At 38.5% G+C, this 17,209-nt stretch overlaps 1 protein-coding gene across 6 annotated transcripts in view; it reads right to left on the bottom strand.

Annotated features, from left to right (window-relative positions):
* The window catches only part of XRN1 (5'-3' exoribonuclease 1), a 70,982-nt gene that overhangs the window by 50,870 nt on the left and 2,903 nt on the right, over positions 1-17,209 (bottom strand). For 4 of the 6 annotated variants that reach the window (XM_019503572.1, XM_019503568.1, XM_019503573.1 and 1 more), the window contains exons 2-11: positions 10,859-11,091; positions 10,135-10,232; positions 9,615-9,724; positions 9,417-9,527; positions 9,087-9,169; positions 6,257-6,344; positions 5,985-6,153; positions 5,207-5,274; positions 2,934-3,068; positions 1,834-1,903 (exon numbers count right to left, since the gene is read on the bottom strand). In XM_019503572.1, coding sequence (XP_019359117.1) covers positions 1,834-1,903; positions 2,934-3,068; positions 5,207-5,274; positions 5,985-6,153; positions 6,257-6,344; positions 9,087-9,169; positions 9,417-9,527; positions 9,615-9,724; positions 10,135-10,232; positions 10,859-11,091 — 1,165 coding nt within the window. The remainder of the gene's footprint in view (positions 1-1,833; positions 1,904-2,933; positions 3,069-5,206; positions 5,275-5,984; positions 6,154-6,256; positions 6,345-9,086; positions 9,170-9,416; positions 9,528-9,614; positions 9,725-10,134; positions 10,233-10,858; positions 11,092-17,209) is intronic. The other 2 variants (XM_019503569.1, XM_019503571.1) reach the window with 1 other exon arrangement.

The following is a 17,209-nucleotide window of genomic DNA, read 5'->3' as shown; positions in this document are numbered from 1 at the left end:
GGGGGGGAGGGCAAAAACCAGACCAGCGAAGGGGTGGGGGGAGAAGAGAGCAGCCCTAGGGCTGGGGAAAGTTGACAAAAGTTCCATGTATTGGTTTGACATAAATTGAACAGGTTTGATACTACACAGATCCAGGTTTATCTTAAACTGAGTTCTGCAATTTTTAGACAGGTTTGTGTGCATGGAACTCCTGTACAGTTACAGGTTTAAACTGGTTGCTGATCACTGAGGTTGGGTCTGTAAGTGTAAGGTCAGCACCGGGCAAGCCAAGTTTAAATCGGGCAGCCATTTTTAACCTGATTTAACCTCCCCAAACGTCTGTACTTAGGCTGTCCTGATATTGGTACTGCAACTATATTAATGAATTATACAGCTGAGGAGAAACCTTCATCTTTTCCTGTAGAGAAGAAACATTAAACTATATACCAATGAGTCCCAAAATGTACTAGTTTGTGCGTCTGGATATGGTGCTACAATTTAAAGGATGTGCAATCTGTTGCTTACAAGAGCAGAACAAAACAGGATAAACGCTATTAGAATATTGTGCAAGGACCTCCTATTTTGTATACCTTAAATTTGCACACAAATTTGGCAAAGCCTTAGTAAAAATTTCTATGATTCCTAATTCACTGTTTTATAACAAGTCCCAATACATCTTGCATTAGAAGTAAAAATGTATCCTACATAGGTGCTCTGGATAGATTTTAAAAAGCAACACCTACAAACAAACACTGAGCCCCATTAATTTGTCCAAACTCACTAAATATAAATTACAATCCAAAACATTAATTATACTTTTAACTTGCATTTAATTCACCTGCTTAACAATTCACATAGTTCTTCCAAATATTTGTACAGATCAGCAGAGTTGTACTGTAAGGCAATGCTATGTGCTGTTGCCAGTCTTGTTTACTTTCAAGAGGCTTAGGCATAAGCTGTGAAAAATCCAGCCAAGGAACAAAGGCCCCCAGAAGGCTCTGCCTAAGTGAACATAGAACGAACCTTCGCAGATGCAACAGCCTGGCCAGCAAAGCAAAAAGCAAGCCAGTCATGTGTTTAATTAGGCACAATCAAACAGAACACAAAGCCGAGAAAGAAACACTATAAAGGAAGAATCATAAATCAAATAATCCAAATACTAGGTATTGTAGCTTCATCTTAAAATAATTAAAAGTACTAACTGCTGTAATCAAATGTTTTGAATTTTATTTTACTATAAAAATGTATTTTTGTTAAAATGCTTAAATAAGTTGTAAAAACAAAGCATCCTTGTCAAACCATAAAATAAAATGAAGAGGTAACAGACCAATGTTAACAGCATTCTACAAAGGAAAGGAAAAAGAAATAAGGAATCTCCTAGCTTTCCCAAGGATGCAAGTCTCAAATAATAAATACCTTCCAAGTCTGCAAAAATCTAGTTAAATCTGGTTCTGAATGTTTCAGTTAAACAGAAACAAAAACAAACAGAAAAATCAAATAAAATCAAGCAGAAATCATTCATTAGAATGTCGGGACTAGCCATTCTAAAAATACTGGGCATAGGCCAGAGGGAAATTCGGGCTTCTACTTCTGGACTTCTCCAAGGCTCAGCAAACCAACTAAAGTCCCCAGCAGAACAGAGAAGCCTGGCCAACGGACCTGTTTTCCACCCTGAATCTGAGGCTATGTAAACGCTGTCTTCACTGAATTAAATATATCTTTGCTATTGCATACCCTAATAAAGCTTTTCAGTTGTAACTGGAGTTGGTCTCACTGTATCAATCTCACTCTCAGCCACAGTTAAAATTAAGTGTAATACTGCTGTATGCACACAGAAGACTACTTTACACTTACTTTTACAAGTACCTGTGATGACATCCTCAGTTTTTTCTAAAGCAGCCAAACATATGGAGTTTTCCTGAGCCTATTAAAATTACAAATTTGTACTTGAGATAAAGAAATATGAACACATATATTGCCATGTAAGTCCATATTTTACATGCAATGTCAAACAGCTAAAATAAACCTACTGAAGTAAACCCAACTGTTAAATCTTAAAACAAATCTCAAGAATTGCATTTCTTTCTCTACAACTACCTGGCACAACCCCCCTCCTCCCCTTCCAAACTTATAAACACATGAGTCCTTAAAAAGAGAACTATTGGGGAAAAAAAGACTTTTAGAAATCATTTAATTAAATATGTCTGAAAAAATGGTAATCCACCATTAAATGTTTTATGTATTTCATAAGGGCATTTTTCTAATATTCAGCAACATTTTTTAACAGAGTTCAAAAACTGAAGTGAAAAGTGGAGGGACGGAAGCAACTCTCTTTGTGGGGGTCATAGAACCATCATCACCCTGTGTTCTATTTTTTTTCCCCCATTTATGGTACTCATCCTAGTTTTCCATGTCATGAACACTACTCTAGTCTGGGCATTTGTGTCATGTCCTACATGTTTTTTTGAGTTTGAGTTTGTTTTACTGATATGGCATGTGTAGTCTCTACATATAGGAATCATCAAACTGAGTCATCCTTATTGTTCTTTCATTTATATGCATTGTAGTGTTTGATATAATGTAGTTTTGATATACCTTTATATTATAGCCAAAACTGTCTTAGAAGAGTAGTGATTAACTTAAGTGTTCTTCACCTATGCAATCTCTGAAGTGGGTAATCACTGAGAATTAACATGTGACATGAGATGTTTACTCAGCTTCCTTGTTGATATCCAACAGACGCATCTTCTGGTGGTCACCTAATAATTTATGTTCCATAGTACTTGATGGGAAGACTCCCCCAGCAATCCCTCAACTATTGTTTTTCTGTCATTTCTGATTCCAGGAAAACTCAAAAATAAAAACTAAGTTCAAACATTAAGACAACCATACAAATGCTATAACTATACACTTCAATGAGTCAAGGACAGTTTTTCTACATTAAAACCACCAACCTTCTGTTTCTTTTGCTTACTGTTTCTTGCTTCTTCTGCTGCAACTCCAGCTGCCTCATTGAGATATTTATTGCCTACTTTGCTTTCAAACCACTTTAGGTCTACAAAGACTTCACTGAAGTGTTCACGATCAAACTGTGTACAGATTAAAGTAAACTTCAAAGACTTATTTTAAAGGCAGTGGCTATCATATTTCTGAATAAAAGAAGAAAATTATGGAATAGAAAATACAAACCAGTTTTGTCATCTTTAAGAGTTACAGATAACCCCATATGTAATCTAATGCATCTGTTGATTTAAGAGCTATGGACAGTCCAACAGTTTAACACACAACCTCTTCTTATAAACAGACAGATCATTCATACCAGAAACTTACTATTTTTTTTAAATTTGAGCAAGTTTTAAGAAAATTGGATGATATTCTAATCGAATTATCCAGCCTACTACAAATGGATATAAAATTATGGCATACCATTGTTCTCAGGCAAGGTACTAACACACAAATGTACATATAATTTCTAAAGTTCATCCCTGTTTCAATATCAGAAGGCAGAAGTAGTAGCTGACACTTTTTTTCTAGTTAAGGTTCACCAGCAGATTGTGGCTTTTGTAACCTCTGGAATGGATTACTACAAGTTACTATAATGAGGTTGTCCATGAAAAACCACTGGGATAGAATTAGGTGCAGACTGTCCCCATGAGAACCTGATGTTTAAATACTTTCTACACTGAATCATGATTTGGTTTTAGCTGCAATACAAAGTACTGGATACAATCTAAAGTCAGTTACTTAAATTTCTGATTCTTCCCCCAAAATCTGTTAGGACAATAAGATTAGATAGCAATTGACTGGATCTTGAGACAAAATTACAACTGGAATTACAGATCTCATTACCTACTGCATCTCATATTTCCTCAGAGCTACATTATGGTAGATTTTAGGCACAGTATATGGTGTGCTTACTGTGGAAGACTATAGGGACATTTTATATAAGAACTGAGGAACAGATAATCAGCAGGCATAAATTGTTACAGGAAAGATTCTCAGCTTGTGCCAAATGTCAGAGCTCCACAACAATCTTTTACATGGCAGGAAAGCAATTCCATGTATGAATTCAGTGGAGCTTTTGTTCACAAAATAAGAACCCGAGTATCTGTGAAAACTAGAGATGCACTGATAGAAAATTACTGAGCCAATACCAATGGCCTATTTTTAATGAGCCATATTGGCTGATACCAACCCTATTCTGACATGCAGATGGGCAACCTGAAGAGCAGTGTCTGGCTGGTAAGTCTGTTGTGGGGGAAGGGGCAGATCAAGGTCCCCATGGTGAGGGAGGCAGTGGGGCTGGGGCAGGGACAGGCACTAAACACAGCTGGGGTGGAGCATGAGATGGAGCCATGAGCAGCTCCTTCAGTGGCACGGGGAGAGGGTGGCAACTCCCACTGCTGCATGCACCCTGGGAGGGCACGGGCCCCTGGATCTGCTCGTGTGGTGAGCCTGGGCTGTCACTGTGGACTAGGGCCAGAGCAGTGCTGAGTTCTTCCCAGCAGGGGACTGGGCCAGGGTTGTGCTCAGGGTGGGTGGTGGCGGTGCTGGGAGGGGGCTACAGGTGGGACTGCAGCCACCCCAAAATTTGCTGTACCCCCCCCCACCAAAACCTCTGTTCCCAGCACTGCCAATACCCACCTGGAGCACAGCCTGGCCCAGCCCCCTACCGGGAAGAGTCTGGCACTGCCCCAGCCCACAGAGGCAGCCCACCCTGCCCTGTGTACAGATCCAGGGGCACACCCCCCTCATGTCCTCCCAGGATGCATGCAGCGGCAGAAGCCACTCTTGCCCCCCCTGGAAGAGCTGCTTGCGGATCCATCCTGCGCTCTGCCCTGGCTGTGTAGCGCCTGCCCCTGCCCCACTCCCTCCCTCACTGCTGGGGCTTCGATCTATCCCCCATGCCCTTTCCCTCACAACAGACTTACCAGCCGGAACCAGCTTCTCTCCATGCTGCCGGACTGCACTCCTGGCTGCCTGCATGCTGTGCTGCAGCTGTGCGCATACACAGGGCATTTATCAGTGGCATTAGCCACCACATTAGCCAAAAAAAGGTCAATTTTTCTTAGATCTGTGCCAATCCAATATGGGACTGATGTACTGGTGCATCTCTAGTGAAAACTGTATTCTAATTGGGGTTTTTTCCCCAACTGTAATGTTCCCTGATGGTATGGTGATTGGCAACTCTATAATGTATAGATAATACAAATAAAATATTACTTACATCTGACAATTTGGTAAGATATTTCTGAAAGCGTTTTAAGTTTAGATGCCCATTTTCATTGATGTAACCTATTGGGATAAAAATCAAATATTAATTTAACGTTCTGAACTCACTAAAAGTCTCAGAAAGCTCTTCCATGTCCCCCACTAGTCCACCCACTTTTCTCCACCCACCGTCCTGAGAATTCTGTTATACCTTTTCTATCTCTGTAATAGCTGGAAAACATTAGAACTCAAATAATTCACCCAACACAGTTAGGATATAGTACCTTCCACGTAAATTTCATATATTTACTAGCACTTTATTAATCCTATATGCTGAATAAGATACAGCTTATGGAGAGGCTTCATCCAGGGAGAGCCCCCTGAAAAAATAAAATGTAGCTCTCACCTTATATCTTATTATTACAAGATTACCCATCAGTAATAAAACTGATTTATGAAAAAGCATTTTGGGGCAAGTGAGAAGTTTTGTTAGCTCTAAATTTTTCAGTAAGGAAGTAAAAAGAAACATCCATGTTATGCTCCTTCCTTTCACTTACCTAGATGTTAATTATTAACGCTAGACCTGTAAAAGCAAAGCCTAATTCTTTGTAAAAGTGCTAAAATCTAAGTAGTGAGTTAAAAAGAAATCGATGAAGACCACACTTCAGCAAAGACTAAGAAACACTACTATAACACTGGCAGGAAGACAGAGGCAACACTTCAGTTTAACTTTGCCTTCTATTTATTTTCCGAAACCATAAGCATTTATCTAAGTACTTTCCTAAACTACTTACCTCCAAGTTCTGGCAAAATAGCCATATAAGTTCTATAAAGCAGAGGCAGTGCATCGTGATTAATATGCAAATGAGGTAGATGAGGGATAAAGTCATTGCCTACAAGAAATCCCATTAGAATCCAATCATCTATTATCCTTTCAATGTTAAATTCAAAGGAAATCTTGTCCTGAGGAAGATGATAGGAAAGAGGAAAGATAAAAAGATTTTATGATCAAGCTTGCATACAAAGGTTTACTATATCTTTTGCTTATAGCTCCATTAATGCTTACTTTGACTGGTGAAAACTCATAGTCAATATATTCTCTCATTAATGACAAGTGTAGTAAGTGAAACGTAGTTTCTTCTGGTGCACATGCTCTGTAAGTGAGTCAAAACAGGAAGTCAACTATCTATAAACACTTGATGCGTATATACAGTAATGTTTCACATTTCTTCACAAATAAACACTCATCTGTTGCTGAAGAAGTGAAGTCTTAACTATTGGTTAGACATGATATCTGTCTTTATTTGTTTACAAAGAATCTGTTTTTAATATCCAATTTCCCCTTATCAGTTACTATGAAAGTGTTTCAAGCACAGTCTGAGAGCAAGTCAATGCAGCAGTTAAACCTGTGACTGCAGCTTGTATACACATACCTTTAAAATAGATAAAATAGTGCCCAGGTAGACAGCAGTACAACTACAGCAACACAAGATACATAGGTAGATAGATAGATATATATTTATTAAGTATGTAGCCAAAAAACTGACGTGATAACTTTTCAGTAGGAATATACTCTATTGCAAGTGTGTCAAACTCAACCCACCCCTCTGGCCAGACTGTATCCAGACTGTGGGGTGCAAGCAGTGGGGCAAACAGCACTGTCAGCACAGATGTCACTCAGCCCTCTGCCACCAATGGCCATCCCCAATGGGACTCTGGAGCTCTGAATTCTATGGTAGTCACCATCAGCTATTTGCCTTGTCCCCGAATTACCAGGCCCACTAGGAGCCCAAGGGTCAGAGACAATGGCTCTGTGGGTGAGATCCAGCCCCTGGGGCCCTGTTTGACATCCCTGCTTTACTGGTTTAAGCACAGATACTATAACTGGTAATTCATTAACCTCTCTGTGGATTTGGCCGAGTCAGTATAATTTCTCTCTCAACCTCCTTCAAATTAAATGTGGATGGTAATTATGCAGGTTATAGTGCTGTTAAGATTAATCAGCTAATATTAGTGAAGGGCTATAACTTGTATTAATTGAGATTTTCAAATGAAACCCAACATGATGGTAAGAGTGACAAACTAAGCACTATGTTCCACCTAAATTCTATGTTAAAGGGAATTGAAGGCGTTGAATGATGCCTAGAGTCTCATCCTGTCCACTTACACTGGGTACACTTAATTCTGGAGTTAACAACTGAGAATTCTTCTAGGTACAAGCAAATTCATTTAGGGTACCTTCTGGCCTTCATTTTGACACTTACCTCAGAAGTTGAACTCCCATGGTCAAATAACTACCTTAGCCAAAACACTGCTGAGGCAGATTTTAGTTGGTGCTTTCAATTAAAATTTTAATGTTTGACTTGTTTCAGCTATAAATACTTGTGCATATTTAGGATGGAAAGCAACTGGATATTTTAACGGAAGCCTTAAACAATAATTCATTAGAAAGTCTTCTAAATCATGAGCAATTATTTCCAGATTTTTCAGCAGGGCAAGCAGAGAAAATGGGCTCTGGAAAAGCAAAGAACTTGTCAAGGTAAGCCATTTTTTACCTTAAGGAACACAGTACCAGTAACACTTTTGGGCCTGAAATTTCATTTTACCTAATCCAGAAAGGAACTGAGTAAATCTTTTAATAATTGGGTCCAAAGCAGTCAGAAAGTTTCTTGCATTTGTTAATTATTCAAATGTGGACAAGAGAACCTTTCTTTTTTTTCGGTTTTAAGTTTATTCACTTAAAACAATACTCTTATAGTTTAATATACCAACAACATAAACTAATCATGTTAGGTCTGTCCCATCCAAGCGAAAAATGTTCAAAGGTGTAACAAAACTATAACACTGCAGGAAAATATATGTTGTCTGCCCACCTAGAGGACAGAAGCATATCAGCAATAACTATGTATGAATCTAGGTGCTTATAATTGCTCTCATTATCATATTATCCAACAACTTGCCTGTATATAAAATGATGCTCTCTCATTTTTTCCTTACTTCCACAAAGGACACTTACAGCTTATTTAACTTGGAACACTGGCCAAAGTATTTCAGAATAAGATATACCACAATTTCTATTCCACAACAGTTCTCTATGTGAACTTTTTTTTTCTGGAACAAGTGCCAACTATAAAATTGCAGATGATAATAAATTCAGAATAAACTGTGTCCAAACAGGGAGCCGTTTTGGAACATATACTGGGGAGCATTTTATTTTGCTATAATTATTCTGGACAGTTCGCCATATAAGCTCCAGACAGCTCATTGTGCTGCTACTGTTTTCCATAAAACAAATGACTCTTAGGGTTTGCCTACATGGGAAAGCTGACCAGAATAGCTATTACAGACCCAGATATGCCATAAGAATTATTCCAAGATAGCACCCTGTGTGGATTCCCTTATTCTGGGATAAAAGTGGTTATATCCCAAATAACTAAGATGTGAATTGGAGTTTGGATTGGGAATCCAAACAGGGTGCTAATCTTGGAATAATTCTTGTGGCATATCTGGATCTGTAACAGTTATTCTGGTCAGCTTCCCCATCTAGGTAAACCCTATGAGGCATTTATGTCTCGTTAAGTGAGTAAACTGAGGAAAATACGAATGCAATTATGGAAAACAGTAGCAGCCTAATGAACTGGCTGGCTTTTGGCATAGAGAGATATACAACGTGGTATAATACAGGTTTTAAGATCTTCAGCCTGTTGAGACAATGTTGGTTTCCACATACAGCATGCATCAACTTCTTTACTGATTCAAACCCCATTTTATAAAAAATGAAAAAAGTGAGAATAACTAAACAGGCAGTAGATGTAAGGACATATTCTAAGCAAACCTGATCTTTTAGATTTGTTTTCACCCTTTGAAATGGAGAAAGGTTTTAAAATGCCATTTACCTCTGAGATTTTTTGCCACCAAACCTGACCTCTTCTCTTAAGAGAGAGAAATGTGCCTCATGACTTGTTAATCCAAGCATAATCTGTTGAAACAAGATATTACGTTTAAAAAAAAAATGCTATTATTCAAGATGTGACCATTGCCTGGAAGTGTCCATTCTCTGTTGCTCCTTTTCACTGTGAATTTTTCATTTGACATAAAAACAAAGTTATTAATTTATTTAATAATGTTTGATAATTATTTGTATCCACAAAACATGAAATAGATGCCCAAATTACTGGCATAACAACATTTTGTTATTCTAAATATATTATTTTAATTACACATACCAAGTCAGCATCTAAGCCATAAAGACAGTGTCTCGTGTTTGGATCATGATCAGGCTTTGTTTTCTCTGATCTGATAAATTCCATAATTTTATGTTCTCCTTCACCTGGAGTCTAAATGCAAAGACCAAACAAATCAGTAAACACTAATCTGCAAAATACAGACTTATTTTTAAAAATCATTAATCTAAGCAAAATAACCTCATGGCCTGATAAGTAGACAGTTACGCCTTGCCAGGATTTGTCTGTGGAAATCTTCATATTTACAAAATACTTCAGATGTTCGTGCAACCTCGCCATGAAATCAGTGCCTAGTAACAAAAATCTAAAAGTTAACTTTCCAACATTTTAACATTCAAATATCCAATTATAATTAATGCCTATGGTGGGGAAGTTACAAACAGAATACCAAAAAATTGTTTTTGAGTGCAGAAGAGTATTGATTTCTGCAGTTTTCAAGAGGGTTTTTAAATAATAATTTTGTGTGAAACTTAAAAATACCCAAGTGATTTAGGAATATAAATCCTATTGAAAGACATCTAGACTTGTGTTCCTAACATACTTGAGACTTTCATAACTCTCACCTTTTAATTTCAACTGAAGCCAAAATAGCATGAAGGATAAAATATATCAGGTATACAAAATGAAAGAAGGAAACAATCGTTGATTATAGGCATCTATCAAAGCACTTTACCTTAAAGTAATAAGCAAGTTCTCTTACCTGGTGTAATACAGTTCGAGTCAAATCTGGCTTCTGTTGGGAGAGTTTCTCCTTTATCTAAAGCCTTTTTAATTTTGTCCTCTGCCTCTTTTGCTGACCTAAATAAATGCATTGTATTTTTATTTAAATGTTTCCATGTATTTTGCTTTAAAACATTTCAGCTTTTTTTCCTAACCTTTTTCTCCCCTCCTTTTTCCCACATGCCTGAGCATTTTCTCTCATTCCTTGTTCCAACCTGTGTGTCTCAGTTTCCCCAACTGTCCCAGGAACTGGTTGTCGGTTCCTCTTAACAGTCTCCAAATGGCCTCTAAGTATTAAACACTAAGATTCTAACTGTACTTATCATATGCAATTTGGATGCATACTATATAGTAAATTTAGTAAACTAGTAACATTTAGCCAATGTCTGTCAAAAATAAGTCTGCCTTTTTTCTCCCTCTACACTGGCTGTTACATGCTCCAACATAAAGTCATTTCAAGCAAGGAGCACAAAAATACTTGCGGATGTTCACAAAATATTCTAATGTGCTGAACATAAACCCCCCTCAATACTGATTTTAAAGATTGATCCAAAAATGGTACTTACCATTATTTATATAAAAACTAATGTTAATACATAAAGAAGGATATCTTAACACTACATATTTTACACCTATTTCAACTTGGAGAATAAAAAGTAAACCATGATAAATATTTTGACAAGAAAAGAAAAAAATGATTTTACCTAAAACGTCTCCCACGCTGCTGGTTCATTTTTGCTCTTGGAGCCACTCCATCGACTGCCATAAAGAAAATCTTTCTTGGCTTAATAATACGAAATAATACTTCCAAGTAGTGAAAAATATCAGCAAAGATCTTATCATCTGAAATTCTGAAGTGAACATCATCATCATTAGGGTGTGAACACTGATGGATGATACCGTTCATGTCCAGGTACAAGTTGTCAAATTCTGGAATCTAGTAAAAAGAAGTCTTATTTAGTACTGTTATGCTGAAAGACAGATTGTGGTCATCAGGCACAGACCTAATGAAACTGATGGGGTTCTAGCATCCCCAATTCATAATAAATGGAACAATGAAATGCCCTTTTATTGGGTAAAAATGGAAGCCCATGGTATAGGCCAAAATGGCAGAGCCTAAACATGAACTGAGCAATCAGGGAAAAGAGTTTATTGGGGAATACTTCAAAAAAAATGGCTGAGACATTGACTGACTGCAGGTTTGTGTATTTTTGTGTCCAACTGAAGAACTAACTAGAAAAATTAGCAGGTAGCAATAAAGGCAAGAAGGGTGCAACTCAGAGAGAGCTGAGATGGAGTTCTTTGGGGACGAGGACTTGCTGGAAAATGAAGATTTGAAAATCCCGAGGAAGAAAATTACCTGGCATTTCTTCCTATCATGTTCAAAGAAACAGAATGGTGTAACTCCTTGTGAATAAAGAAAGACTGCACCAAAGAAATACTTGACTCCTACAAACAAACCACCAAGGCCCTGATGACTGGCTAACCGTTCAGACCAAGTAACATTAATACCATTGCATTTTGTTCAAAAGACAGCATACATACTCAAGAACAGTTTGTCAGACAATCTGTACCCATTCTCTGCATGCTCCTGCTTGATCTACTAGTATTCCTTTAAAAAAAAAAATCCTCCTGTAGTAGTGTGCTTCCTAAACTGTTGTTCCTCTCACGTTGTTGAAATAATTTCTAAGGGTACATAGGTTTGTATCTATAATGCATAATTTTAGATATGGGATGCATGGAAGAGGGAAAGAAATAGATTCAGAACTGGGATTTAATAAATCTAGTCTTCTGTTGTATATGTTGTTCAGTATAATAAAATACTGCTGATGCACATGGCTCTACGTAACTATTTTTGCACTCCTCTTGTAATAGTATTTAGCCTTTTCCATAAAGTATGCCATCTCATGGCATGTGAATAAACAGCGTGCCCAAACCACCTCTCATTCACACATACGCCAAGTTTTCAATATCAAGAGGATGGTGCGTTGCGATAAGAGGACTCAACAGCAATCTACTTTCCCCACTCATATGGAAGGCAAGCAAATGACATTTTTTGCACATGAAGAGTCATGTTACAGTAGTGTTTCAAATTATGCACATTTTACCTAAAAGCTCCCCTTTCTCCTCTATTTTTTCCTGTGACAAGAAGCAGAACCAAGAACAATTTGTAACCCACAAGCAATTTGTAACTCTCAAAAATGTTTCTTGTTTAGTAGTCTATTTTGACAAGCATTTTACATTATTTTAATATTCTTATTCTAATAGAATAGAATTCTTACATAAGAGTTGTGAAAAATAAATAGTTACTATACACAAGACTAATGAGCTTTCAAAGTTTAAGAATTATTTAATGAAAAAGTTCAAGAATTATTTAATAAAAAATGTTTTTTTAACCTAGTTCTAACAGTTCTTCACTTTCACACAGAATAGGTTAGTTAATGCCTTTTAACAGCACACTTTCAAGGTCCTGTTGAAACTAGAATCTAAAAAGTATGCTTTAGCATGTTTTACTTACTACACTCTAACACTGTTCTAGAAGTCTAGCACAGAGACAAGAAAGTATGCATTTTCAACACTACTAGGTCCAATTAAGTTCTAGATCAGTGATTCTCAACCACTGTGCCATGAGATACTTTTAAAGGTATCATAAAGTGCCATTCAATACTAGATAAGCACACACCTACACACAATTTACAAAATAAACCTAGACATTTCAAACAGGAGTCTGTAGTGTCAAAACCATTTTGATTTGTTGTGGTCTTTTTGAGTTCTTTGCAAAAAGAGAACTCTGCTGTTATTTTCTGTAGACAAGAAACGTGAAAACTATGAAGTGGCATTTTCTAAGGGGGATCTCGAATCAAAAAAAATTGAGACCACTGGTCTAGATCTCAACTGACACTTTCTCTAACAACATGCATTTCACTTTCCTGTTTCAAAGTGCTTACGGTACAGTCCAGCACACAAAAAAAACTAATTATAGACAAGCTGTACTTCTGCTACAGTCAAGATTGAGCAGTGTTTTCTGTTTAAAAGCAAGTATTCTAAGTAACATGAGAATCTACTATGCACAGGCTTAAAGGTACAGACGGTACAGCATTAAAGGCATAAATCTGGAGTCATTTGAGCAAAAGGTTAAGATAGTCTACCTAAACAAACGGCACTTCGGTTCTTATCCCATTCCATGCAAATCTGTGGCTAAAAATGCGTCTCCCATCATCACCGAACAATGGCTTGCATTTACTTTAACTGAAGCCAGTTGCCCCCTGCTTCAGACAAGCAGCACTGAAATTAGTATAGCCCTAAATGTCAGCTTGTGCTAACTACAGATCTAAACAGACGAACACAAGCAACAGTAGCTTTATATTAATGGACAGAGTTTTCTGACAGTCTGGTACACAGTGATCAGTGAATGGTGCACTGATGTATTTCACACTACTGGCAGCCTCTGCATATGTTCGAAGTTCTGCCCCACTATCAAAACTCTTACAATAAACAATATTTTGAAGTGCTCTAAAATCCACATGCAAATAGAGGGAAGATGAAAGGACAGCAAAATCATATCTCCTGGCATGATCAACAGAAAAACAAGGTACTGAGTCATGTGTTCAAGGGAGTTCCAATACACAGCCTTATGACATAAGCTGTTTCATAAGCTTTTGTTTGGTGCAGAGTGAAGGAATGGAGGGTAATGGCAAACTGAAAGGTTACTTAAGGCATATTCAAGCAGTGCAGGGGGGCATGTGTAGGTTGGATCTGGAGGTACAGTGAAGGAAAGGGGAACACAGGAAGGGAAAAAAGATAAGAGGGGAAAGTAGGGGCAGGTAGGTGGAACAGTGGGAGAACTAAGGATTTCTCCTCCTCCTGTGTGACAGTCAGCATCACAGCAAGCTGCCTCATCTCTCTGCCTCTCTTCCCCCGTACATGAGTGGGGATAATTGCCACCTCTGGTGGAAACGGGAACACAAACTGAGGGAAGGAACAGTTTACACAGCTCAGAGTTATTGCTGCAGATTGTACTAATCTCAATACAGACACATGAATGGTTGAAACAAAGTAGAGCTGGGAAGCTCCAACTTAATAAACTGCAAATTGTTTTTTGGAACTGTGTCATGTTTAGTCCTACTCTGATAGAGGCAAAAGAACCACTGCAATTCTGACATGGTTTCAAATGTCACAATTTAGACTTTGTACTCAGCTAGCTCATCTACCCAACTGCCTTCCTGCACTTCACTTCATTCTCTCATAACAGGCAACACCAACTCCCTTTTTGGTCCCTGGTATGTGAGAACCTGCAGGAGAAGCTTCAGCAGCGAGAGCTGCTCTTACTCCCTAAGGTATACACCAGGGGTCAGGAAGGGGCAGACAGTGGAGAAGGGCACAGCAGGGTTAGGACCTGCTATCACTGCCTTTAAGTGGCACCAGTTAGATCAATGATTCTCACCATCTTTAACCTCAAGACCCTCCCCCCATCCCCCACCATATCTTTTTAAAATTTAGATCTGTCTCGCTGATTTTCAACTAGGGTGCTACAAAATTCAGAAAAGTTATGGAAGAGTAACTTGAAGCTAAAAAAGGTTGAGAACTACTGGTATAAAGATTATTTTTTAGCATTACATCTCAGCACAGGTACAATTTCCTCTGGCAAGGGAACAGAATATGTTTTAGAACACCCCCCCCCACACACACACCCTTTTTGGATATAACAGGAAAGTGTGCCACCAATTTTAATCCCGAAAAAAGTGTGCCCCGGGTATCAAAATTTTGGGAACAATGGCCTATGGATGCCTTCTGAGACAATTCCTTCCCACTCAATACCCTGGAGGCCACTGACATGAGCCTGCTGAAAATGTCTATGGCAAAAAGACACCTTTGTGCACTTCGGTGAACATAATCCACAAAATCACTACTGAACTGAGGTATTCTTGATCCTTCATATTATATGTGTACCTCCTGTTATAGTACTGCAACAGCTTTGCTAAACTGCTTCAGTTAACCTCTTCATCACCCCTTATAGCTACACCCAATACAATGAAGGCACTGAAAGTACATGGATATAAACAGTGGGATTCAAAACTCTGGCCCATGACCTAAAAGAATATACCAATATTTTTAAGAATACTTATTGTGATATTCCCCATTCCTGAACAATTCCCAGTGACCCTTACCAGTTCCAAGATGCAGAATGAAGGTTACATTGTACTTTTTGGTTTTCATGGATATAAATGTAGCCACTTTCCAGATACAGGAAGGGCAATAGGCATAACTGTGCTAGGTGAAGGCTTTGGGCATTCAATGAAAACCTTTGCTGCTCCTTGCTGAATCAAGTTTTGCCCATGTAGGGCTTCCTTTGCCATTTAGAAAATAATGGCCACAACATTTTATAATATATCAGGACAGTTCTTAAAACAGAACTTTAAAACAGTTATCTACTTCTATTGCTACTTGTGGAAACAAACATCTAACATTAATAAAAAATACTTTACGATATCCTTTCAAGTAAAGGACTCAGACTAAGCTGAGAAATCATTCTGAGAAGCATATTTCTTTCTTTCTACACTGGCTTGCTAAATAAAGTATGTGAGAAACTATTTTGAGAATTACATATTCAACAGGGAGGAGCTTAATTACTAAAATTTATTGAACCATAGGAATTAAAGCCCTTGTGTATAAACTTGCACTGTTTTAGTTAATTCAGTAGAAACTCCTCTCTGAGTACTAATTTCAATTTCATTTCAATTTGTAACAAATCAGTAACTAAAGCCAAACTAAAATAAGACCAGGTCTACACTTAAAAGTTCTCTCAACACAGATAGGTCATTTAGGGCTATTTTTGTTTTTTTTTTACAAATCTATGTCCTCAGTGGCTCTACTGTATATGGAGTTTTATTGACAAAAGTGCTTTTGTTGGTATAGTTTTTTTTTGTTTGCTGAATTCAAATAAGCTATACTTGGGGGGGAAAAAAACAACCAAAAATTTTTTTTAGCCTGAATAGCTGTGTCTTACACTAGGAGAGTCTGGTTGCAACCTATCCCCCTCTCCCCAAGTACGTATGGTACTATTTAAAAACAACAACAACAACGTTATACTCCTGTTTCTTCCTCTCAACTCCAGTTATTCTGAAGAGTATGATTTTTCTGTCCTACTGATTAGGATAGGGGCCAGAAACCTTTTATAAGCTCCAGGTCAGAACAACCTGGCTCTGGCCCAGTGCAGGCTGGGTGACTTCAGTGGCAAGTCAGCAGCAGAGAACTGGGAGAAGCACTGGTGGTCAAGGCACAACTCCCAACTGCCTGGCTGCCACTTCTACCTGGCTACTACTACTGCCCATCTTCCTAGCTACCTGGCTTCACCACGGGTGCAGGAAAATCCCCCTGTGCTGATGCAGCACTGAAATCACTCACCTGTGTCATAACAGAGCTAGAAGGGCAAGGAAAAGCAGCAGCAGTGCAGGCACTGCTGGAAGCTGCCTGGCCCCAGTGCAACTTCTTGCTACCCACCCCTGATATGGGCACAGGCAAAGACCTCCAGCTCCCCACACCACATGCAATGGCTCTGCCATTTGGCTCTGGCCTGCAGGCTGTATGTTGCTGATCTGGCTCAGGGGAGAAAATTTATGGTTTCATTTTTCCTTTATTTCGCATTATTTTTTCAGCTACTAAAACAAACCAACTCGTGCAAGGGACAAGGGGATGACATGAGGTTGCAAAACCCACACTTCTCTGTTACAATGACATTCACCTTGACGGTAATACTTTGTGGAGCCCAGTTCCTATTAGATTCTGAGATTAAAGCCTCACAGACATTTACTGAATTAGAAAATATATTTCTTATATATGCTGATGCTATTCTATTTATAGTTTCATAGTTTCTAGGGTCGGAAGGGACCTCAGCAGATCATCTAGTCCGACCCCCTGCCATGGCAGGAAGAGCACTGGGGTCAAATGACCCCAGTAAGGTGGTCATCCAACCTCCTCTTAAAAACCCCCAGGGTGGGAGCCTGCACCACCTCACTTGGAAGCTGGTTCCAGACCCTAGCCGCCCTGACCGTGAA

Source organism: Gavialis gangeticus, unplaced genomic scaffold (genome assembly GCF_001723915.1).
Source record: "Gavialis gangeticus isolate Ggan-Ray unplaced genomic scaffold, GavGan_comp1, whole genome shotgun sequence".
NCBI classification, from domain to species: Eukaryota; Metazoa; Chordata; order Crocodylia; family Gavialidae; genus Gavialis; species Gavialis gangeticus.
This window is presented reverse-complemented; position numbering and strand designations above follow the sequence as displayed.